Source organism: Elephas maximus, chromosome 11, assembly GCF_024166365.1.
Source record: "Elephas maximus indicus isolate mEleMax1 chromosome 11, mEleMax1 primary haplotype, whole genome shotgun sequence".
In the NCBI taxonomy this organism is placed as follows: Eukaryota; Metazoa; Chordata; class Mammalia; order Proboscidea; family Elephantidae; genus Elephas; species Elephas maximus.
This window is the reverse complement of record NC_064829.1, coordinates 44,942,389-44,968,216: the sequence shown is the minus strand read 5'-3', so window position 1 is coordinate 44,968,216 and position 25,828 is coordinate 44,942,389. Positions and strand designations below refer to the sequence as shown.

At 53.9% G+C, this 25,828-nt stretch overlaps 1 protein-coding gene across 8 annotated transcripts in view; it reads left to right on the top strand.

Annotated features, from left to right (window-relative positions):
- Positions 1-25,828, top strand: part of CELF4 (CUGBP Elav-like family member 4) — a 349,011-nt gene that overhangs the window by 261,819 nt on the left and 61,364 nt on the right. For 5 of the 8 annotated variants that reach the window (XM_049901405.1, XM_049901404.1, XM_049901403.1 and 2 more), the window contains exon 3: positions 833-881. In XM_049901405.1, coding sequence (XP_049757362.1) covers positions 833-881 — 49 coding nt within the window. Of the gene's footprint in view, positions 1-832; positions 912-25,828 lie in introns of all 8 variants that reach the window. The other 3 variants (XM_049901402.1, XM_049901401.1, XM_049901407.1) reach the window with 1 other exon arrangement.

Here is a 25,828-nt window from a genome sequence, read left to right as displayed (position 1 = left end):
ATTCAAACGAGATAACGGATGTACAAGAAATGCAAAAGCATTTGTAAAGACATGAAGTATGATTCCATTTGAATGATTCTTATAGTTTTTACTGTTAGAAATGTCTTGGGACCTCTGGGCTGGAGAGCCCACCCTGGTGCCTCCCCACAGCAGGGAGCATTGAAGACAGGCTGCAGAGCCTGATGCTTGGAGTTCAGAGACCCCTAGTGGCGTGAACGGGAATTGACACAATCCCAGAGGGCTGTGGCTGGCAGCTTAGAGAATCAGGCCACAGAGAGAGAGTGGCTGTGCCCAGCTCCACCCACCACAGGTGACAGCCCTGGCAGCAATCAGAGGCCCCAGAGCCTCAGGCACCCCTGGGACCCACAGCCCACGTCTGCGAGCTGGGGATCATTGCCAAGCCCTGGCCTGGACAGCATCAGTCTGCAGCCAAACCGCTGTCTTGAGTCAAGCAGGGCTAGGCTGGAGGTGGGCCATGGGAGCATGAGGGCCTCACAGCAGTAGAGGGTCATTTCTGTCAATCCTGGATTCTGATGTGACAGGCTAGCAGGAACTACGCAAAAGGTGGAGGGGGCGCTATGGGGTCTCCAATCCAGAGAAGCAGCTCCTGAAATAACAGGCCGTGGGGACTGCGCAGGCAAGGGGATTGAGTGGGCTTCAGTGAGAAGTGTATCCATTTATAGGTGCCTGTGGGTGTTTTTTTGTTGTTGTTGTTTTGTTTTTTTTTTAGTGGGTGTGGTCTGCGTGTGCTCGCAGGCACCTGTGTTCTTACGGGTGTGGGATGCCTGCCCCCCAGGCCAGCTCTAACGCTGTCCCCTGTGCTCTGTTGCAGATGAACCGGCCGATCCAGGTGAAGCCAGCGGACAGCGAGAGCCGAGGAGGTAGTAGCTGCCTGCGCCAGCCCCCTTCACGTGAGGGCCCACTTGTCTCTGCCCCTCCCCTCCCCCACTTTTTCTCTCCCCGCTGCAGCGACCCCCTGCCTCCTCCTGCGGCCCCCAGGGGACCTCATGGTTAATGAGGGAGGTTGAGAACAGGGCTCCAGAGCTCTGGGGACTGATGTGGGCAGAGTGAAGGGATGGGGGATTGAGTATGCAGATGGTGGGGTTTGCGTCTTTCTGTGAGTGAACAGGCAGCATGACCTGAAGTCCTCTCCTGCCCCCACCTCTACCTCGTCACCAAGAAGCACCCCACTGTCAAAGGTACTAGTTGAAAGGTGCTAGGCCAGGATGTAGGAAGCTTGGGTTACAGCCCTGCCCTGGGAAGTTCAGGCCAGAACAGGCAAATCTGGGAAGGACGGATCATGGAGGGTGAGGGGGACATACAAAGCCGGCCTCTGACGTAAGGTCCTGACAGTAGATACGGCACACAAATGCTGGCTCCAGAACGTGGAACCTACCGAAGCGGGGAATGAGATGGCTGAGCCCCTCCAAGGAAGCCTGGTTAGGGAACTGCCTCGCCTTGAAGACTGGGCTCTGGAAGGGCAGAGCAGGTGTCGAGCCAGGGGCAGTCCTGTCCCCAGGTGACACCCTCCCAGTACAGCATCTTTCTGCTCACCCCATCCCCCAGCTTCCAGGGTTACCTTGGCCCACTCAGGCCAAAGCCCATACCCAGGTTCCCCTAGATAGGCTCTGGCTGCTCCATGGTAAAAGAAAACTAAGGGAGAAGTGAAGACAAAGAAAACATCGCCAGCATAAAAAGGCAAGCTTCCGTTGCCAGGGGGCTGGATCCTCCCGCAGCTAACCAGCCCCAGTGATACACAGCCCTGTCCCACTTCACCAGTGGGAAAGAGACACACCATCCCCAAAGGTAAGGAACCATTCGCAGGCCCCTGTCCTGGCCAGGCTACTTGTGGGGGAGGGGAGAGCAGGGCTGTCCTTCCTACCAGGGATGGCCCTCACCTTCATAGAAACGGCTTCTGACTCTGCAGACCACCAGCTCCCCCACCTCCAATGGGCCTCATCCTCTGGGGCCCTGCCTGGCCAGAGCCCTGAACTGTGCCCTTGGGGTCTTCTGTGGACAGGTGGCCAAACCAAGGCCCCGACCAGGTAGGTCAAGGACCCCCAAGGGAAAGCTATCTCTCCTCTTCACCAGTGAGGGGCCCACCTCACTACACACTGAGGCTCAACCAGGCAGTGAGCAAAGCAGCCATCTATAAAAAGAACATCCCAGAGGGCAGAGGGGAAGGAGGGCTCCCTGCCTAGTGCCCCCAACAGTGGGAGAGAGAAACTACCCAGGAAGCATGTGGAGAAAATGCCTAGGAGGCCACTGAAAGGAGTGTAAGGAGCCAGGCCCAGGGAGCAGGACAAGGCAGCCATCACAGCTGTCCTCTGCCTCCGGGCCACGAGCTCTTGGTGTCCTCTGCCAGGTACCCCATCACCCTAGGTTTCGATGCCCATGTCCACCACCATTCCCAGGCCCAGGACTGACTGCCCCTGGGTGCTCCCTGCCTGGGCCTGGACAGGTCACTCTTCCATTAGCTCAGCCAGCCATTACAGAATTTCTCTTCTTCACCACTACCTACCCCCAAAACACCCACATTAGCAGGAAATTAAGGGCAAAATGTCAAATAGGCAAAGGGAGGGAACTGCAGTGTGGCCACTGGTGGCCTGCTCACCTTGGACACTCGCAGAATACTCCCTGTCCTCCTCCGGCTCAGGCCCCTCCCTCTGTCCCCAGCAGGGCCCTGACCTAGGCTTAAGGACCCCAGGGCTCCAGCCCCCTCCTGACTCAAGCCTCAGGTCCCCCCAGCCACCCAGGGCCTAGGTGCTGCCTGAAAGGACACCGTGCCCCCGGCAGAGACATACCTCCATGGTCCACTGAAAGGTGGCTTCCCACACCTGTCAGTTGAATCACTTTGTGTTCCTCTGAGCACCCAAGCTCCACAAGCACCCATGTCCTGGCAGTGAGAGGAGGCTGTCTCCACACAGCCTTGCCCAAGGCTCCTCTTCACGGGCTCCAGAGCTTCCAGGAGCTGACACATGGCAGAATGAGGTCCTTTTCCTGGGGGCCAGCTCCGAGAGGCAGGCTCAGGGGTTCTTGTAGCCCTGCCAGAACAAAGAGCAGAGCCCCTGCCCTGATTGTCTTAGCTCTGGCTTGCGGGCAGGTAGCTTGGACAATAGGTGTCACCCTTGATCCCAGAGAGGCTGGGCAGGCAGAGGCCATGAACAAGGTGGCACTTGAGCTGGCCTTGAAGGAAGGGGAGATTTCATACCTGAGGAAGAAGCAGAGGTGTTGGGATGAGACTCCACTGAGGTAAGCCTCTGAAATGAGCAGCCAGACACCTGCAGTAGGGAGTGGGCAGGCCAAAGTTCAGGTGGTTTTCTCTGGAACCCAGAGTGGAGTGTTAGAAATCACCTCTGCCCGGCTAGCCTTGCTGAGCTCTAACTCAAACCCCTTTCTGCCTTAACTTGTCTCAGAGGCAATAGCTCTCTGACTTCAAGTTGCTAGCCTCATCTTCTTCCTCTCATATATCTCCTACCAGTGACACTTGCCCCAGACCAGATTAATCAGCTCTTTTATTAATTCTCTCTGGAGTAGAAAGTGGGGGGAAAGGATCCAAAACTAAACATCTATCTATTGAATATTGCATATTCAATATTAAACACTGAGCGGATACTGAGTCAGCACTATCACCAAGCTATTTTAAAAAAGAGAGTCAGTGTAAAATAATTTAATATCTATTAAATACTTCTAGGGGGAAAGGGGTGGCGGAGGGGCAAGGTGAACACTGGGAAAAAAATGAAAGAAATGGGGACCAGGAGAGGGAACCATGAGGAAGTGATGGGCGTGGGGTGGAGGGTGAGGAATGTGATGGGGAGTGGGGAGGGGAGGAGAGAGAAGGAGGGAAATAAGGTGAGAAAGGGCAGAAGGAGGGAGAAGGGAGAGAAGCCTTGAAGAAAGTGGGTTGAGGGGGGATGATCAGGAGTTGGGAAGACTTAGGGACACAGCTGGGAAGAGAAGAGAGGAGGCAGAGAAAAGGAAGTGGCCCCTGAGGGAGAGGTGGGTCTGCCCTACCCCTGGCTCAGCAGTGACCCCCTCTCCCCATCCCAGCTCCGGAAGCTTTATTCCCAGTTTACACGCGGTCCCAAAGGCCCTGTGAACATGGGACACACGTGCCTTCTGGATGTACCGAATGCTCACAAGCCGCACAGAGAGAGATGATTTATTTTCTGTGTAGGATTTTGGGTGGATGTTGGGGGTAAGAAGGAGAGGTAGGTGCAGGAGGGAGGCTTCTCCCTACCTCTTCCGCCACAGTCACAAGGCCCCAGGTTCTAGAGGTGTCCTCTGGTCCCATCAGCCCACACTTGGAAGAAGGGGAGCCAGGTCCAGCCGGATGAAGGAGTGATGTTAGATGTGCTGCGTGTGCAGGGGGCCTTTTTAACTTTCAGGGGCTCCGAGGGTCTGGACCAGTTGCTGACAGGACGCTGACAGGCCACCACCCTGTCATGGGCTGTCAGGGAAGTCAGCTCTTTTCCCTTCCAATGTGGACTTAGCTCAACCTGACCTTCCAAAGGGTTGAAGTGAATACAGATATCAGACCTGCATCATCTGTAAGGGAGAGGAGTTGGCTAAGTGTATGACTGGGGCTCCCCAGAAAGAGCACGGGATGACAGTTCTTGTTCTAGTCCAGAGTTCTCGTTCCAGCTCTACCCAGAATGAGCTCTGGGTCTCCAACTACTTACCTGGTGGGTAGGGAGGCTGTGCCATCCAGGAAAGCTATTTACAGAGCAACTAACTGAGGGCTAGGGACTTTATACAGATATGTTTAATCCGTACAACAACCTTGAGGTATTACTGGCCCCACTTAAATATACAAACCAAAGCCCAGAGAGGTTAGGTAACTTGTTTAAGGTCACACAGCTAGTAAGTGGCAGAGTCAAATTCAACTCCCCCAGCCTGTCAGCCACCGGAACCTGGGCTTTCTCCATTCGTGACTTCCAGGATGGTCTCGTGGACCCTTGGCAGCTAAGTGGGAAGTAGGTAGGCACCACACACATTTGCCATGCTGTGGGCTTTTTCTCAAGGTGGCAGAGGGGAGAGGAACAGGGACTCAGGTGAGGGAGGCAGGGCCAGACTGAGAAAAGAGCTCCCAGACCTACCCATGAGATGGGAGAGACCAGGGCTGGAGCAGGTTACAAAAGAGAGTGTTGTGGCCTGGAGTAGTCAGGGAGGACTTCCCAGGGGAGGTAGGAATTGGACCAAGTAGCATGGGCTTCAGAAGAGACAGTGAGGGCACAAAGTGAAGGTGGGACCTTCAATGCCAGGCCAAGGGTTGGGCTTGTCCTCATCGAAAGCAAGAGCCACTGATCCTGGTGGGAGGGTGTCTTAGTTTCTTAGCGCTGCTGTAACAGAAATGCTACAGGTGCCTCTCAGTTTAGGAGGCTAAAAGTCTGAATTCAGGGTGGCAGCTCTACCGCAGGGCTCTCTGTCTGCTGGGGGAAAATCCTTGTCTCAGCTTCCTTAGCTCACCATCTTTGGAATTCCTGGGCTTGTAGACTGGTCAACTTCCATCTTCTTCAGATAGTCTGGGTCTTCTCCTGTGTCTGCTTTCCTGTGTCTAATATGCTCTTTTATATCTCAAAAGTGATTGATTTAAGACACACCCTATACTGCTATGGCCTCATTAATATAACAAAAACTCTATTCCCAAAAGGGGCTTTATTCGCTGGTATACCCGTTGCCATCGAGTCAATTCCAACTCATGGGTTAGGATTTACAACACATATTTTGGTGGACACAATTCAGTCTACAACAGAGGGCAGGCAGAGAGAGGGTGTCCCAGCAGTGAATGTCCCTGGACAGAAAGAGGAGATACCACCCATTCTGCCACCGCCAAGAGCCAGAGTTCTGGCTAGGCAAGGAAGGACAAGCAGGAGTGAGAGCGCCTCACTAGGAGCCATCCCTGTGCACAGCAGAGCAGTTAACCCCACAGAGCATGCTGGAGCAAGTGCATTTAAACTCAGATTCATCCCACACTCGGCAAACCAGTTCATTAGCCAGGAGCCTTGGTGGCACAGTGGTTAAGAGCTCGGCTGCTAACCAAAAACAAAGGTCGGCAGTTCGAATCCACCAGCCACTTGGAAACCCTATGGGGCAGTTCTACTCTGTCCTATAGGGTCGCTATGAGTCAGAATCAGCTCAGTGGCAACAGGCTTTTGATAGTAGACAGATCTGAGGAAAGAGAGGAGCTGCCAGCCATCTCAGAGGCAAAGGCACTTCCCTGGGGCACCTGCTCCAGCTCCTTTGCCTTCCAGCAGCCAGATACATCCCACCCCAAAAAGCAGGTTTGCCATCAGCGTCTGAGCTGGGGCTTCACAGCTGTTAGAGCCCTTCTGCCCTCAGCTTAACTTCTCTGCAGACCCTACCCTTCACCCTCCTCTCGATGGTGCCACTAGGGGGGTGCAGACCACACTGGGTGACACTGTAAGAGGGAGGTGGCACCAAAATGACTGTCTCTAAAACTTTTGGGCAGAGTTTCAGCAGAAATGTATTATTGTTATAAAAATATTCCTGTAGTTAGTTATAACAACAACAAAACATTTCCATAAGCCCAGCTTAACCAAAACCAAACCAAACCTGTTGCCATCGAGTCAATTCTGACTCAGAGCGACCCTATAGAACAGAGTGGAACTGCCCCATAGGATTTTCAAGGAGTAGCCAGTGGATTCGAACTGCCCACCTTTTGGTTAGCAGCGGAGCTCTTAACCACTGCACCACCGGGGCTCCAAAGGCCAGCTTACATGTATCAATATACCTACAAGGCTAAAACTCTATGCTAATTTACGTTTTGAACCTGTTAATGCAGTCCGGTCAGAGCTGTCATTATTACCCAATCACAGTGATGCTCCCAGTCACCTGGTTTCATCTGCACGTGCTACAAGCACAAGTTGTTTGTTTTCATTGCTGCCAGTGTTTTTCTCGTTGCTGACTTTGTCACATTTTCTGGTGTTTTAGCTATAATATTGTGGTGATTACCATGGAGGGGTGACACTATGAGTTACTGACTGGGTGACACCAACCCTAGTGATGCCACTGCCTCCTCTCAGGCCTAAGACCACGTGAGACAGAAAACAGAACGGAGTGTTCCCCTAGGCCAGGTTCCTGCTGCCAGGTTGTTGGGGCTCCTTTGATGGAGTCAGGTACGTGAGAAGAGGCTCTGACTGCCCTGGCTTCAGATAGCAAGGCTGCCCTCAGACCCCCAGACTGAACCGAAGGAGGCCTGGGAGAGGCAGCTGGGGCTGGGGCATGTGCCTGCCCCTCATGAGAGCCAAGAAGGTCAGGGGCCAGACAGGGGCCTTAAGGAGGGGACAAATGACTGAGACCTGGGTCATGTATAACAGACATTAGTATGTTCCTACTCCACACACACACCCACACACACCCCAGCAGACATTTGCTGTACCCCTGGTCCCCAGGGGACCCCTAGACTCCCATCATCAGAAACCACCCCACCTTCCACTATAACCATCTACCAGTTAGAAAGTTTAGCTAATGCAGGCCTTATCCATGCCATATTTGGGGAAGCCCCAGCGCAGACACACACATTGCACACAGTAACACCCCCAACAACACCATACACACACAAAGGCACCCATAGACACACACCCAATTTCACACACACTACCAGTGAGGCGGAAAATAAATGCCCTCATCAGGGAAGCAGTGGCTGGGGGTGGAGCACAGATGGGGGCTACCAGGTTTTAGTCTATCAGCGAGAAATGGCAGCCAGCAAGATGGCTGGCTGAGGGGCAACAAGGGAAGCTGGGAGAAGCCGGAAAAGCAGAACGACTTGGGAGAGCAAGGTTTCCCAGCGGGCTGCCCACCTGCCTCTGCCCACCCCAGCTCTTTGTCTTGTTCTGTTTATGGATCTCTCTCTCTCATCAGTCACATGAGTCAGAAATAAAGCCAGGCTCAGTCTAGCAGGGCCTCAGAGTAACAGGCCCGAGGCTTGTCAGTTCACTGTCCCCAGGGCAGGAAAGCACAGGCTCTCATGGGGGCAGGTTTGGCATTGGGGTGTCCCTCAAGAGGGACCACAAGCAAGATTGACGATGGTCTTCCAGGGTCTACACCCTGCTCACCCTGTCCCCAGGACTCTGACCTGCAGACACACACAGTGGTCCTCTCCAAACAGATTCAGGCCCGATTATGTAAGGAACTGCCCAATGTAAGTCACCACCTGGCACATGCTGTGACGTGTGAGGTCCAGCTGGAGGAGAGGTCCCAGCACAGAGAAGGCCACTGAGGGGAAAAGCGGCAAAGGGGGCAGCTGAGAATTAAACCTAGAAGAGCCCCTGGATGGAGGCTGATTAGTCTGTGGAAAGGTGTCAGGTGGAAGCAGGCCCCAGGCTTGCTCCCTGCTGTGAAGGCTGCAGGGCCTGGAGAGAGTCCCTCAGCTTCAGCTATGAAGGGGGCCCTGGCAGGGTAGTTGCACTAAGCTATTGTCTGTGGATCCCCAGGGTGAAGATGATGAAGGAACTTGTTTCATGCCCCCTCCCCACCCTCTTAAGCCCTTCGGAAAAGCCTGGGCTGAAATACTCTTGACAGGTTCCATTTCCTCCCTCCTCTCTACTTCCTCAGGCCTGGGAGCCCACGTGGGCTCTCCCCACCAGCCCCCATCTCTCTCCCTCCTGTCTGTGTGTCCCTGTCTCCCTGTCCCTCGGCCTGTCTCTGGCTGGAAGAGGAAGGCACAGAAGCAACATTGGGGGCAGGCGTAACAGCCTCAGAGTCATTCCAGTTCCACTTGGGTCCCCAAGGCAGGCACTGGCCGAGACATTCGGCCAAACACATTCTTGCAGCCTTTTACTGCTCTGTCAGTTCATTTAACGGAGTCTTCAGGGCGTTCTTCCCCCCTTGCTGGGGGCTGCACTCGTGTGGCAGTGGAGTCCCGCTGGGCTGGCTAATGAGGTTGGACACAATGCATGTGAGCGCGGCTCCAAGGCCCTCCCCAGGCCATGTTCCCCACCACATAGCCGTGGCTGATTCTGTCCTCCCGGCCCCTCTACCATCTGTAGCCCCATCAGTTCCTGCGGTTTTTTAAATCCTTTTAAGTTCCTCATTTCTCCTCTGAGCATTATTTTATTTCTAAACAGACACAGACAACTTCCTTTCAGGGAAGGGCTGTTGGAGACCAGGTGAGAGGGGTGTGGGCACAGGTGTAGGCAGTCCAGACTGCTGCAGTGGTCCCGGGGTCCCAGAGGCATCAACAGGGGACATCCTGATGCCAGGTTTCTCAATTCTAGACTTTTCTAGCTATTTAGTCCCGTATACTAAAAACCAAACCCACTGCCGTCGAGTCGATTCCGACTCATAGTGACCCTACTCCCAACCCCTACTGGGGGTTTAGATGAAATATACATGCAGGCTGGTCCAGCTTTAAGAAAATTCAATATATATAAGTTTCAACTTTACATATAAGTTCCAACCTCAGGGAGCAATGGATGACTTACTTTACAAAGACTACTAGGTGAAGGACCCCTTGGCCTAGGCAGGAAGGGGTCCATAGAAACGCAGAGCTAAAGGGCCAGGGGCCACAGCACATTGAAAGAAATCTGAAATTATACCGAGTCAGTAGGAAACAGGGTTTACCGATATATATATATATGTAGACATGTGTAACTCCAAACAGCCCCCGAGATGCAGTGGGCGGAGGGGGAGGGGGAGGGGCTGTGAAGGACAGCCGAGACCCAAGGCTGTTGGGATCTCCTGGGGTGAAGTTCTGGAATCTGGGGGACAAAGACCCATACTTATTGTGCAGAGAAGCCAAGTGTCTGGAAGTCAAGTCCCACAGCAGGAGCCCCACCACCTCCACCCTAGTCTCTTCCCTTTGGGACATCAGTCAACCCCCCCGCCCCACCAGGGTCCAGCACATCCTGACTTTTAATTTGGGGATCCCGGTTTGTACCCTGCCCAGAAGACCCTGGTAATGGTTAAGAGCTACGGCTGCTAACCAAAAGGTCAGCAGTTAAATCCACCAGCTGCTCCTTGGAAACCCTATGGGACAGTTCTACTCTGTCCTATAGGGTTGCCATGAGTCAGAATTGACTTGACAACAATGGGGTTTTTTGTTTATTTTTTGTTTTCTTGGAAGATCCTAGAATGAACAGATCACCCCACCCCAGCCCAGGGGGTATAATCCTGGGGTAAGAAGGTGTCCAATGACTGAGACCCCAAAGCAGCAGCCTGAAGGGGTCTGCACCTCAAAACAGAAAACACCCCCTCCCTTTGCCATGGCTCTTCCCATGACCCCATAGAAGCCCCTGAAAACTGGGCTACGTGTACTGCACACACAGCTGGAAAACCCTATGGACCACAGTTCTACTCGGACACACATGGGGTTGCCATATAACTCCAGCTTTGCATTATATGTGTGCGCGTGTATGCACGTGGATGTGTTTGGGGGCTTCATTTCCTTGTGCCCCCAGTCTGGCTCTTGTCCAGGCCCACGTATTCTCAGCTCATGGGGGCTGTGACTTCACCATCCTCCTGCACTCACACTCCACAAGGCCTGGTAACCTTTCCCACAGTTGTGTCTGAGCCAGGGGTCTTGAGGGAGGGGTCATGGTACAGGAGGGAGAACCTTTAGGTGGGGAAAGCTAACTGCCCTGTTGGCCAGAAGATGGTACCTCCTAGGCCTGGAGCAACCCAAGAAGCCGTGTGTCCATCCGTCCTGAGATGAGTCTGCCTCTCCCCCAGCCCCTCCTGTTTTTTAAAATCATCAAGAAGAAAAGCAACTTCTGCAGCCTCTCTCAGGCTCCTTTTTCAGGGCTTGGAAACCCTGCTTTATCAGCCTGTCTTGTCTTATTCTCACCTGAATTTCCTGAGCTGTACATTATAATGTTTTCCTCTGAACACCAGTCCCAAAGCCAATGTCCCAGCAGATCTTGCGTGTGCTCGAATCCCAGATTTATTTGGGGGCTGATGGTGAAGAAAAGGCATTACGGTGTTCAGCTCCAGAAGTTCATGTTAGATGTAAGACAGCCCAGCCCAGGCAACCTGTAGCACTCAGGGAGCACTCTGAGGCAGGGCTACTGCAGGCCCTGCTGGGCCTGTGCTCCTGGTTTGCCTTCCAGAAGAGCTGAAAGATTAGACCTCATGATCATGCGGAGTTGCCCTCCAAGGACTCGGCTTCCTTGATGGTCAGGAGGACCTACCACTTATCTAACCACAATCTTACCCATTTTTGTTTAAGCATTTCCAACTGTTAGGTTTCCTCCATCATTGTGCTGTGTTCCCTGTCCTGAGGTTTTATCCTTGATAATCCCTGTTCCTTCTGATTTAAAACTTAAAAGAATCTTTGTCTCTTTTCCTTTCCAAGCCCCTTTTAAAAAGAACTTTTACAAATGCAGGAAGCCCTCCCCTAGTTTACACAACTGAACCTGCACAGCAGCTCCCCAGGGCTGCGTCTGGGTAAAGATGGAAGGTCTCAGTGGCTGGTGGGGAGGAGTCCCTTCGGAGGGCCTGGTGGACGCGCCGGCGGGGCAGACATGCGTTATAAATATGTCTGCAACTCCTGCCATAAGTGCGAAAATATAATTAACTGCAAACCTGCTGAGTTTAAATGGACTTCAGGTTCTCTGCTGGTGGAGGGGGTGTTGATTGATCTGCATTTTGTTTTTGAGGCTTTTTTTTTTAATCTATTCGGAAAGTTAAGTTGAAACTCGTGGCTCCTCGCCAAATTCCCTCTGGCCCTGGCTAATTTAGCAAAGGATTGTTTCAGGGGAAATGGGATATTAATCATTGCAAATGGGCTTATGGATGATATTTAAAGCTGCCTCGTGCTTGTGTGCTCAGGCTGAAGGGACTGATGACAGGACCAGGAATGGCAGGGAAAGGGGACCACGGTTCCACCCCATTGCCATTCCCACGAAGCCCTGTCCTGAGCACCTCAGGGGTATGGAAGAAAAAGACACCACTGCCTTGGGAGGCCGGCAAGATGAGAGAATGTTTACAGGCGGTCCTTCCGGGGTCAGGGTGGTCCTCAGAGCTGCACTGAGTAAGCCCTGACATGGGTGAGACAGGGAGGGGTCCAGTGCCATCCTGGCCCCTGGGCAACAGGAATGGCTTAGAGACAGCATGGACCTGAGTGATTAGAGTCCTGTAATACCTGCTTGGCCTTCAGGGAGGAGGAGGTTGTGAGCAAAGAAGGGCAGGGCTCACAGGTGGGAAAATATCCTGAGGTTTGGAGGACCCCAGAGGCTAGAATGAGGAGTCCACCTTGGGGGAGGGCAAGATAGAGCAGCAGTGTATTCCAGAAGGTACATTGAGGCAAAGGGGAGCCATCTAAGGTCTTGGGGCAGGAGAATGACATGATAAAAACGGTGTTTTGGAAAAATTAAGTCTAGGGATGGTAGAAGAGATGGAGGGAGGGAGCCAGAACAGGGAGACCAGCAGGGACAGTGCCTGGCCTGGCACCCCAACCCTCTGATTCCAAGTGCCCTGCCCCTCCCACATGCTGCTTTGCCCCCTGGTGCTGCACTGTCCTGCAAAGGAGGATGTGACCTCCCCAACCCGCCCCTCATCGCCATAGGTGGAACACAGTTGGTGAATTGTGGATTCTTCATAGATGACAGCTGTTAGGTTGTTATTTTACTACTTGAGTCCAGTTTGTGGGAAGAGAGACAAGGTGGAAGAGGCAAGGACCTCTTACCAGGTTTGATAAACAAAGTGCAAATACAAATAATACTGCCTAGGGCCAGAGCTGTATTATCCATTGCTGTCAAGTCAATTCCAACTCATAGCAGACTTGTAGGACAGAGGAGAACTGCCCCATAGGGTTTCTAAGGCTGAAATCTATATGAAAGCAGACTGCCACATCTTTCTCCCGCAGAGCAGCTGGAGGGTTCAAAACCACCAACCTTTGGTGTAGCAGCCAAGTGCATAACCACTGCACCACTGGGGCTCTTTCAGAGCTGTATCAAGCAATGTGAACTACCAGAATGGGTCAGGGACAAGGAAGGCTTCCTGGAGGTGGTGATTATGGGGATAACATGTTTACCAAAAGGAAGGATCTGGGCTATTACAGGCAAAGACATGAAAACAGAGGCAAGCCAGGTAAATACGTGGCATCCCAGATGTTTTTAAATAATGTAGAAGAGTTGGCTTGGCTGCGGAAGACGGCCCATTTTCTGGAATAAGAAGACACGGATTTGTTGGCATGGTGAGTGCATTGCTCCTCCACATGCCCATGTATGCACACATATGCTCATGCACACACACATTTGTGCACAGATACACTCATGCACACAGACACTCGTGCACACACAGTGTCTGAGTCTGCCTTTCTCACCCTTCAGCTCAAGTTCCCCAGGCCCACTCCAGAGTCTGGTTTCTCTACTTTATGCCCCTGCCCAGTCTTCCTGATCAGACACGCCCCTTCTGCTGTTAGAGATGCCTGCTCCTTCCCCAACCATCCCTGGACAAGGTACAGGGGAACCCAATCAATGCCTGTAGCAGCTGCTGCTTATAACCCAGCTAGGGCTCTGGAAGGAAGACGATAGAGCCAGCAGGGCCTCAGTCCTCCCATTCTGTCTTCCAGAACCTCCAACAGCAGGGCTCTAATGCCTGCAGTGGCCCTGTCAGGCTAGATAAGCAGCACCCCATTTTATGGAGGGGAGACAGGGCTCAGAGAGGAGAGGTAACTTCCCCAACACTACACAGCCAGGAATCAGCTCCTCTGGGCAGGCCTCCCTGCCTTGCTGGTTTCTTTCTCATGGGTCTGTGCTGGGTGCTGACACCCAGAGGAGTTGTCCCAGCATCAATGCCAACCACCAGATCCACAAAGGATGAGGTTAGGCCATGCCTTCAGGATGGATTCTCCAGCTCCTCCCACCCTTCACCCATATCCTTTGGGAGTGTCTGTGGCTGGACTTGCCCAGATGTGAACCCAGTTAGCAGCAGGATGAGGCCTGTCTGTGGCCCATCTGAGGGTGGAGGGTCACATGGGAGAAGCAGGTGAAGAAAGTCCATGTCTGTCTGTCTGGGGCCTGGCAATAAGAAAGGATTTGTGGAAACCAGCTCACGTTTTCTTTTTGACTCAGATCAGGGACAAACCGATGACTTCAGCATCATGGACATCACATGCTAACACTGAGTAACTGGCCCGGGTGTCTAGGGAGGCTTGGACACAAATGTCCAACTACAAATGATTCTAAGCTGCCGAGAGATGGTCCTTGCCCCTGGAGAGCTGGCGGACCATGAAAGACAGGCGCATGGGGCTCTAGGAAGACCTCTTCAAGCCTGTGCTGAGCTCTGGGCCCCAGAGAAGCTCATGGTCTGCTTGGGGGGATCAGTTTGCGGCATTGTGAGCCCCAGATGAGCAATGGAGACAGCACGTGCCCAGGCATCAGAAAGAGAGCTGTGTGAGCCAAGAGCCAGAGAAGACTTGTGCAGGAGACTCATGGGAGGGGATTCCAGACTGAAGGATCCCAGTGAGACAGGGATGCAGGCCCGAGGGCACAGGGCCTGTCCAAGGAAAATGAAGAAATAAATTGGCTCGGGGAGAGGATGGGAATTACACAAATTGAAGAGCCCATAAAGAAATATGAACCCCAAAGCTGCCCTGCTCTGCCCAGTACCTGGGTGTCCCCCACACATATACTCTCAGGCCACCCTTGAACTGTCTTCTCTGCCCTTCTCTAACCAGTAAGCACGGTACGCATGGGCTTAATTGTGTTTACTGATTGATCTGTGGTGAACAATTTCACATGGATTTTACCCCATCTTTTTGTTCACTACAGATCAGTCAGTGAACACAATTAAGCCCATGCATACCTTGCTTATTGGGTAATCTGTCCCTGTCTCTGACCTTTCCCACCAGGAAGAAGCCACCATTCAGAAGCCTCATCAGGGTCCAACCCTTCACCCCCCACCCAATGCTTTCCCCAATGCCCCAAGCCTACCCCGCTGGGAAGCCTGGTCCTGCCCTTCTGTCTGAGCCATAAAGTCCAGCAGTGGGGTGCTAGTTTCTCACCTCTGTGGAGATGGCATCCTCCCTGAGGGCAGGAGCCCAGGCCCCAGCAGGTCTCCCTTGCACCACGAGGCCAGCCTCCCACCCAGGTCTCTCAGCAGGAACACTCTCCACCATCCTGGCTATTCTGTGGGGCCTGGAAGCAGCCTCCTCTTTCGTCTCCCTACCTCCTCCAGCCCCTCAAAGTCAGCCCCACAGGCAGGGGGCAGGGGTAAGCAGCGGGGCCGATGCCACTGACATTGGCATTCTCCTTGCAGCAAGCACAACTTAATAATTTAATGGCTATTAGCAGAGCTGCTGTGGTGGGGGGGAGGGGGCGCAAGGAGAAGATTTATAGAGAGAATTCACTCCAGGTTGGGGTTTTGTCTTCCTCTGTTTTCCTGGCATTTATCATGCATGTTTTAATTTGGATGGGAGAGTTGCTACCATCTGGCCATTATCGCAAAGAAATATTCATTTTCCCTGAGTGACACGGGCTCCATTCATCATGGAGCTCGCTGATTGCCCCACGAGTGTGGGACGGGGCTTTCTCCTTCATTTGAAATGTACCTTGAGCTGCGGGTGAGCAGGTCCCAGTGGCTGGGAGCAGAGGCACAGGGCAGGCGGCTGCCACGGACCCTCCTAGCCGGGTGGGCAGGGACATAGAAGGACCAGAAGGGGGTAGGTGAGGAGCACTCTGTTGCCGTCACAGTCCCCCACACCTCCCTTCGCCTCTCCTGGGCAAGGTCTTGGTGGCCCCTCGGTCTGGGCCCAGGCTCCTGACAGCCAGCCCGGCAGCCTGCCCTGGTGTCCAAGGCGGCCTCAGGCCAGACCATAGGGTCAGCAAAGGTGGTCCTTCTGCCCTCTGCCTGGGCCCCGAGCATCTGATAAACGCACTGATGCTGAACTGCCAAGAAGACAGCATCTCTCCCTAACAGAACACCACTCTAGAGGGGTAATTTCAGGTCAGGGCTGTTGGGAGACAGAAGGGCCCTGCTGTTCTCTCATTGGCTGGGCCTGTGGAAAGAGACACGTCTGCCTCCAATGGGGACATTCTCAGAGTGTCACCCCTTTTTTCCACCTGCCACTTGCCATAGCATGCCACAGGGGCTGCTGAAGCCTTCTCATCAGCGACGGGCACAGCCTAAGGCTGGATGCCTAAGAGGGGGTTATATAGCACCCCAGGTGTGACTGAGCCCCACCGCAAGCCCACTTAATAGGCAGGCATCCAGATCAGCAAAACAGACAGAGAAGGAGAACATCGCTTTTCCTACATCTTAAATAGTGAGTCGGGACACCCAGCATCGGCTGGACCCCTTCCGGGTAAGAAGTGAAAAAGGATAGGACCACCATCAATCAAGTCACTCAAGAGCGAGGTAGGAACTCAGACTCACAGCATGAATATGTCAGCTGAGCAGCCTCCTCCCCCTCCCCCTCCTCTCCCCAGCATTAGAGGAGGGATGTAAGTCTGAGTCAGATAGGACTTCATGGGGAGCTGTTTGCAACATTGGGCAGGAAGCATTTCATCTGCTGAAGTTCCATGACCCCAGGCCATTTTGGGTGCCCGGAACCGGCTGACTTGACTGGTGTTTGTCCTAGAACCTGTGGCTAGGCCCTGAGCCCTAACCTCCCAATAGGACCCAAGGTGGCCAAGAACGAGGGGACTGTGCAACAGACTAGGGGTGCAAGGGGAGGCCTCCTCCCAAGGAAGCAAGCCACAGGAGCCCTACCACACAGTCCAACGCACAGACTGTCCTGTAGGCATTGACAAATGTCCACTGTGTGCACAGCACACCCCACGTGGACCACCATGACAGCATGGTTCTTGACCACAGGGAACTGACAGTCTAGTTGAGGACTGGGGTAAAACCAATGAAAACATTGAAAACCATGACTTCCGATCAAAGCACTAAGTTGACTATAATGAGCACCACAAGGTGCAGTACAGGAAGCCACCTGACTTTTACGTGCCCATATGGTGAGCCAGAGCCTCCTGGTGAGCCCTTGTCTGTTCTTCTTCCCATTCCATGACTTGAGTATTATTGCTCCATTACGTAGATGAGGTGACTGAGGCACAGGGTTTAACTTGCTGGGGTCATCAGCTGGTGAGTGGTGAGTCTGGGAAGGAACCCAGGCCTCTGACTCCCAGCACCACGCTGTGGGCCTGGAATAATCAGGGGCGACTTTGTGTAGGAGGTGGCATCTAACTGGACAGGATGGGCAGGGCACAGGCAAGGATGGGAGCAGTGACATTCTGGACAGCCGGACTTGTCTGCCTGTTCCCCACCCCATAGTTTTCTGTCCTGGCGCTTGCTGAACTGAATTAGCTGTCCTCCGTCCGGACCCCTGTGGCAGCCATGGACGGTCTGCCCACGCCGTGTAATCCGGAATCCGGGCGCTATCTAAGGCGAAGACGGGTCGCTCAGCCCTGCCCCACCCCCCAGGAACGCGGCACCGCCCCTCCTCCCTCGGAACTCATTCCGTGACCCCAGCAGCGTTCAAACATCTGCTTCTCCAGCCCGGACCCGCAATTTGAATAAATTACCCCGACATGGCGGCAGCCTGTTATTAATGGCTTGAGTTTTATAAGATGCTTTTGTTTAATAACACTGTAGCCCGGCGCTGCGCTTCTCCCGGATATTTTTATATTTCGCCCTTTCCCCTCCCCTTGCCCACCTCCATCCTCCTGCGGCCGCCTCTAGGGCAGGAAGTCAGGGTGCGCTCTGCCCGCTCTGTTGGGGACCACATGGACCTCTTCCCCTTCGCGGCTGGCCGGGGCCACCTCCTAAGCCCCCCTCCATCACGCCCCGCTGGCTCCCATCCGGAATCCCACTCTTGCAGTGCTCAAGGCTGCCGCTGGCTCCCGCCAGGGACCACCAGCAACCCCCATCCCACCCCTCATCCTTTGCCCAGCCGCGGTTGGTCATGCGCCACGCAGCGGGCGGCGATCCACGCGCCCACCCGCAGCGCCGTTTCACTCCACTGCAAAGAGCTCTCCAGGGGGCCGGGCGGAGTTAGGCGGCAGGTGGCGCCACTGCCAAGTTGGTTCCCCCTTCACACGAGCCCCCAGGGAGCCCAACAGGGTCAGGGCGGCTGCGCACCTCACCTCCTCCAGGGTTCTGCTGTCTTTGAGGACCGGGCAGAAGCCTGGGGAGAGAAACCCGCCTCTCCCCACCTGGGCTGGCAGTGCCCACAGCTTGGGAGAGGATCGAGGTTGCAGCTCATTTATTCGCTGCTCCTAGTGGTCCTGGTTCTTCATTCGTTTGGTGGCTGTCCATCCACTCACGCCCCACTACCTCCTACAGGAAGCCCTCCCAGATTACCTCCACTGCTCGCTGATGGGCCCTTCTTCGCTCTCCCTCTGGGCCCTGCCGTATCTCCTCCGCACTGCCCTCTGTCCTCTGCGTCTTCTCCCCACCAGCCTTCCAGACTGCCTTCAGGTGGAACTCCTTGGGATCTGGCTAGAGCCTAAACCACAGGCAGCCCTTCCAAAATATCCTGAGTTCAAATCCCACAATAGGTGCAGATACGTGTGTTTAGCGCATTACTTCAGCAACCTGTGCTGGCCTCTGTGTGGGTGAGGCTTCGTGGGAAGCAGTGGATGGGCTCCCTGAGAGGGAGAAAGTGGGCCAAGTAGTGGGTAACTTTGTTATTTGGAAATATAGGATAGAAAACATTGAGGTTTCAATAAGTAGTGTATTCATGACCTCAACCTGTTTGAAAGATGTAAATTATGGGGCAAGTAGGGCAGAGGTGCAGGTGGCTCACAAGCCCAGGAGCCCAGCTCAGGAAGCAGTAGGTAAGGGGCTGTGGGTGGGGGAACCTTTCTCTTACTGAGCCTTCTCCCATGGAGTTGGGCCAGGGCATGGATGGGGAGCCTACTGCCAGGAGGGCCCTCAGTGAGGGTGTCTAGAAGCAGAAGGAAAGGATAAGTGTGGTAGGATGTCCCACTAGACAGCAGGCCAGACCCCACAATGGCTCAATAACCCTGAAAACTCAGATGGTGTACTCTGGGGGAGGCCTTGGAGGCTCCTTCTGTGCCTGGGCCAAATTGAACTCTGTAGTTTCTTTTTCCTGGCAAGGGACCCGTGGCTCTATAATAAGTGAGGATGTGTTATGCCCCCTTCTACCCACCCCCGCCCTTCCACTCCGTAGGCCGCAGGAGACCCAGGCTCTTGCTGCTTCCTACGTGGATGGCTATTACTGTGGGACGCTGCCTTTTGCTAAGAGCCCCACCATTTTAACATAATTACTGCTGAAAATGACCTTTAAAATATATTTTAAATTCAAAATGTCTTTAAACCCTTCACTGAGCACCATTTTTCAATTTCAGTGACTGTTTTCCTTTTTGGGAGGGGAGTGAAGGCTGGGGGAATGGAGGAAGGAGGTGTCCTCATGGATTTCAAATGTTCATCTCTTTTTGATAAAGTGGGCCTGGGTGGGGGAGGGGGGAATGACACAAGCCAGTCCTCAGGGGTCAAGAGGTTCCCCATGCACCTCTGCCCACACCTCTGCCCCAGCCTCCAACCTGCCCTTGTCAGGTGCTCCCTCTGCCCTCCCCCCTTGAAGGCTGGAATAAGTGCTGAGAACCTTGGCACAGCTGCAGCCCTCCTTCACCAGAGCACTGCCCTTCTCTACTAGCTTTGCTTTCTTATCCATTCTCCTTCCAAATGACTGTTGCCAAGGAGCATTCAGTTCCCTGCCTGCTCAGCACCCTTAAAAAAAAAAAAAAACTTGTCATTGAGTCAGCTCTGATTCATGGCAATCCGTATGTGTCACAGTAGAACTGAGCTCTATAGGGTTTTCGATGACTAATTTTTCAGATCGCCAGGGCTTTCTTCCGAGGTGCCTCTGGGTGGACTTGAACTTCGACCTTTTGGTTAGCAGCCAAGTGTGTCAGCCATTTGTACCAGCCAGGGACTCCTCAGAAACCCTCCAAAACCAAACCTGTTGCCATCGAGTCAATTCTGTCTCAGAGCAACCCTCCAGGCGCCCCCAATTCCTGCAGGATGGAGCCCCCTTCCTCTCCCACACCTCCATCTCATGCCTGCTTTGCCAGGGCCTGGCTGTGCACCCTGTCCCTCAGATGGCCTGGGCTCGCTTCTTCTTCTGAACATTCAGTGACAGCAGTCATCTGGAAGCAGAAGCCAGGATGCGAAACTGGTGGAGGAGGGTGGTTTGCAATCAGCCACAGCTACCCCAATGCCCTGCTCTCTGAAAGGCTTGCAAAGGCTGGTCTGGGAGAAGGGCCTAATCTGCCGGATACCCAACACACCGCTGATATTCCTTTAGCCCCCTGGGAAACTTTGCTGTGCCCCCACCTGGAAGCCCCCTCCCTACCCCATGATTTTGTTTCCCTCCCACTTCCTCTGTGAAACCCACTCCCTACAGGAAGCCTGGACTCAGAGTCCTGTGTTAGCCAGTGTTACCTCAGCACCTTCAGGTGTCCTTTCTGATCATTGATTTGTCTCACGTCACTCTTGCCTTTGTACAGCTTGAACCCAGATCAGAGGGGGCTCCCAGAGGCTGTGAGCTGGTCCCTGCTGTTATGTGAGAGACCATCCAGGAGGGTGCCTGGCCTAATGATAGGAGGGTTGAAGCAGTGTCAGGTCTGCTGGCCCTTACAGGGTGGGGTACTTTCGGGGGCTGAAGTTGTGTCACTATTGGCAGGAACGCTACTCTCCCATCCACAGGGGACTTGGCCAATTCCAGCAGCAAGAGAGGATAAAAGGGGTTGGAGAATGGGGCTTTGCTGGGGTATGGGTGTTAGGCAGGTAGCACCACCCATCCCCACTGGGCAGGGGTGACCACTGGGCAGCAGACAGTCCTTCCAGTGTGTTCTTGGGACTTTTCCTAAAACGGCCCTAATCCCCATAGCATCCAACACCTGCTCGTTTGCTAAAAAAGTCAACATGCATTCCCAAGCCAAACTAAAATGTCGTGAGAACTGTTCAACTCTTTGGATTGCCTGAGTTTTTAGATTTTCCATGGTTTTGAATCACTCCTGCCCCAGCCATGGCTATTCTGACCCCAAGATGCTGAGAAGCCATGCAGGCAGCTGTCCCTTCCTGGTTTGTTGAGGCTTAGAGCAGGAGAGCTCCTTGGCTCCCCACAGAGGAGCTCAGGGCGTGAGGGAGGGAGGAGCTCAGGAGAGGGGGCTGATGGGGTGGTGCAAGGAGATGCCATCAGAGACCTGGCTTTGAGCCCAAGAGCAGGTTGTGGAGTCCTTGCCGCTACCTGAGAGAGTCCTGAGAAGGGTAGCAGGTGCAGCAGGTAGAAGACCAATCTAAAGTGATGAGGAAGCTACTGCAAGGATGAAGGCGTAGAAGGGGCGGGGCAAAGAGCAGCTAGGGTGGGACAGCAACCACGTGGGCACAGCCTTCTCCCAGTCCCTCCAGCTTCTCCCCCACAATGAGGCACACACTTCTCCACTGGATTGATACTCCTCAAACTAACTTGATACTCTATTCCCAAACTCAAGAATCTGGAATGTTTCCCTGGTTCCTGTCCCTCTGACTGACTTTCAGGACCACCTCAGTCTAGCCCCCGCTGTCCACTCCCTCCATCATGAGTACAGGATGGGCGTGGAATCACTTAGGAATAGTCAACACGAAGATGTGTGGTGTGGCCATCTTAAGAGAAGTATGGTATGGTATCTAGAACAGGGGAGGCGATGGTTCTGATACTTGTACTGATAAAGTCACATGCCCGCTTCACAAATGAGGCATTTAAGGTCCAGAAGGACTGAGTTACTCACCCATGGTCACACAAAAATTAAATGGAAAAACCTGGATTGGAACCCGGATGTGCATGGCTCTGATATGGTGAGAGATGTGGTGAAACCCACGTGAAATTGTGCACTACAGATTAGTAAGTAAACACAATTAAGCCCATGCATACCTTGCTTACTGGAAGCTGTGCGCCTTGCTGTCTGGTTAATCCACCCCTGTTCCCACACATTGCCCGCCTCCCTCCTCCACCTGCTGAGGTCCAGAGCAGGTGGGAGGCCCAGGCCATGGTGGCGAGGGCAGTGGTGGCAAGGGCAGCAGAGAAGGGAGAAGGTAGAAGGCATGCCCTGCCAGAGAGACACACATGCTCCATGATGTATAGCAGCGAGAGAGCGCATCGTTTCCCATACTGTGCCATAAATATCATATTTATAACATCAATTAAATGCCGGTGACTTAAATCATTTATAATAGAGATACAACCACTCAATGAACCGTTAGCAGAGTCAGCGCCTTCCTGCTCCTTTCAGGCTCACATACCCAGAGCGATGGCTCAGCTGGACTGGGGCTCCCAGCCCTCCCCGCATGGGCTTCTGGGCTCACAGGTGGAGGGGGGATGTGAGGGAGTCTGAGAGCCCCAACCCAGGACATACAGCTCAGGAACACCTGAGGGATGGAGACTACTTGTCCTCAGGGCTCTTGGGCAGCTATCTCGGGGGGTCTCATTCACCCCATCAACCTTACTGCTAGGGATCATACTTCTGGGGGCTGTGGGAAAGCAGCGGGCTTTGCTCCCCTCCCAGTCAACACTCACCCCAATTCCTGTCTTCATGCAACAAGGAGTCAGGCAGGGCAAGAATGTGTGATGGGGTCTGCAGTGTGAGGACAAAGGGGGCCATGGGGGCACCTGCAGGGGCCCCTCCCTCCAGCTGGGGCCACAGACCCGAGAGTGATCACACTGGATTCTTCTCCAGCCCTTGCCTCCCACATTCACCCCACCAAGCTCAGCAACGTGGCCTCCACGACATCCTTCATTTGCTCACTTTCCTGCATTCCCACCCTCCCTCCTCCTTTCCACTTCCCTGGCCCCACCTGTGCCCTCACGCATGCGGTCCCCTGCAGTCCACTGTCCACACAGTGGCCATACCACAGCTTGTCTCCCCATGCGCTATGCTCTCCACAGTCTTCCCACCTCACTTAGGTGAAGCCCAATAGCCTTACCTTCCCTGGTCCCCTGCTGCCTCCACGACTTCCCCTCATTCCACCTTCTCCCTCAGTCCCTTGCTCCAGTCTCCTAGCCTCCTGGCTGTTCCTCAGACCTGCTATTCCCTCGGACAACAGCTCTCCCCCAGATGCTGTCACATCCCAGCTCACATGTCCCCCCTTACTCAGGCCTGTCCTGACTCACCACCTAATGTAGCCCCCAGCTTCCCCTTCTGCCCTTTGTTTTATTTTATTCATGGCACATACCACACACCCCCCACCAGAAACTTGTCTTATTCATTGTCTGACTCTCCCTGCTGGAAGGTGAGCTCCCAGAGGGCAGTGACGCTATTTGTCCTTCTGTATCTGTGTCCCTTTGTACGGTGCCTAGCCCAGAGCAGGAGGTCAGGAAACAAATGAATGACCCAATGCACAGGACAGGGACAGGGAGCCAGACAGGGTAGTGCTATGAGAAGTTGCTAGGCTGTAGGATCCAACACAACAAGCAATCAGTGAACATCTGTCTCTCACACCATGGCAGGGGTTACATCTACCAGGCCTGGGCCATGTGCAGGGGTCAGTGGAGAAGGGGCAGACCCCACCTGCAAGGCACCTCTAGCAGTACAAGTGGAGCCCTCCCTGCAGCTCAGGTTTTCCCTGTGGGCCAGGGAAGCTGGGGAAGGCTTCCTGATGAAGGGGGAGCTTACAGTGGATCCAAAAACTGTAGAATCCAGGTGGTGAAGGGACAGTCTGACAGAGCTCAGAAGCTGGGGGGAGTTAGGCTTCAGGAGGGGCTGTTTTGGACAAGGGGAGATGGGGGTGGTGGAGACACAGGCCTAAGCCTGGAACCTGGGAGTGGAGAGAGGAGAAGGCGCTGGAGTACAGGGCTGGGAATGTGACTCACTGAGCCTGGCCAGCTTCCAGAAAACTCTGTGCAATCAACCAGAGAAATACATTTGAGAAAACAGAATTGTGAGAGTAACTTTGAAGCTTCGGTTGCCATGGGAACATATCTGTAAATACTTAACTGCAAACATTAAGTGACACATGCAGAGCGAGGAAGCGAGCAGGGAGGCAGCCACGCTCACGCCACCAGAGAAGCCAAGTCCACCCTCGCCTTCAATCATCAGCCCAGGCTTCCTCAGCTCTCTTCTGCTCCCCCCCCTCATTCCTTGCTCCCAGAGGCTCTACCCAGAGCCCCATCTTTTCACCTCTCTTTCCCCTCTCCTTGCCTCCCTGACCTGGGGTTGGGGTGGGAAGGTAAGAGCCACTGCACCCTGGACATTCTGAGTGGGAGGTGTTCAAGAGGCCCCAAGCCTCTCTCCCATTCAGCCCCAATTCTTCTGCCTCATCCCTGGTACCCACAGCAGGCCCCTGGGACACTCACTCCATGGCCATCCCAGCCCAGAGGTGACGGCCCCTGGCCATTCCCTTTCCCACCCCCACCCCCACCCAATGCACCTTACTCTAAGGGATGGGGTGCAGTAAGACAAAGCATAAGTCAAGAAAACCTTTGCAACAAGTGAGTTCAAGAGACCCAGATAGCTTGCCTTAAGGAAATCCTGGCCTAGCTTGAGGATTCATGATCCTCCCCCACCTCCCCCCACTGCGCCCCCTCCTGTCTCCCCATGGTTAGGATGATCATCTTCTGCCTGTTTGCCCAGCACTCCAGCCAGGCTTGCCTCCCCATGGGCGGGGGGCGGGGTGGGTACAGGAAGAAGGAGTTCACCCCAGAAGCCCTCTCTGCCTGGCCTGGCACTCTCCACCCCTGATACACAACCCTGCCTGTCTGATCCTGCCCAGAGGTCCTTAGCCTTTCTGGGTCACAGACCCCTTGGGAAACTGAGGGAAGCTTTCCAACCATCCATTCCACTGTTCTAGAATAGGTTAGTGAGCACAGGCATCGGCCAGGCCCTGCCATAGCTGCTGGGAGATGCCTGCCCTCCTGGGACCTCCAAGTTAGTGGAGGGGCAGACATAAGCAAGATCCCATGTTTAAGGATCAGGACAGGGCCCCGAGTGCTGGGAGAAAAGGAGTGCAGGAAGGGCAATAGGGTATAAGAGGCGTGTGTGTGTGTCCGTGTGTCTGTCTGTCTGTGTGTGGGCTGGGGGATCCCATAGGACCCGGTAGACTATTGTAAAGACTTTAGATTTTATTGAGTGAGACAGAAGCCACTGGGGGCGGCTTGATCGGTCTTGCTCTGGTTCCTGTGTGGAGGCAGACTATAGAGGGCAAGGTAGAAGCAGGGGACAGTAAGGAGGTGGTGGCTGTTGTAGTGAGGAAAATGACAGTCCTTCTCCCTGGAAGGGTAAGCATTTCTACATCCTCAGCCATTTTGTGCACACTATCAAGATGCTCATGGACCCCAAGGCTCAGCCATAGTCCCCAAGGGTCCTGTGGTCCCTGGATTCAGACTCCACCCGCCTGAAACTCCAGCCCCTCTAATCTGCAGCCCATTTGTGGAGATGAGGGGAGCAGACTCCTTGAACCCAGTGCAGACCAGGCTTCCTCCTTAGGCCCCACCAGAGGAGGACAGTTAACTTGGAGCCATACATTGCTGGTGACAGTGCCTCTGCCTCCTGCTTCCCAAACACCCACCTGGCTCCACCGAGTGCTGGAGAAGGCAGGCTGATGCGTCTATGGCCCAGAGGGTAACATGGAGTGGGGACATCTGGGCCCTGGGAACCAGAAAGAAAGAAAAGCCTTCCTTGGCGTGATATGGGTGGGGACAGATGACTCTAAGGAGGGTACAGGAGAAATTAAGCCCCTGTGGGCACTAAGAGACAGCCAGAGGCCCTCCCAGCAGGCTGGGGTAGTGTTTCTCAGCTCCCAGGAGGAGGGAGCAGGAACCTGTGCACCTTGGAACTTCCCTTCATAGCCTTTCCCCTAAGTAACAGGAAATGCCCCTTAAACACTGTTGTTGTGTGCTGTCAAATCAATTGCAACTCTTAGT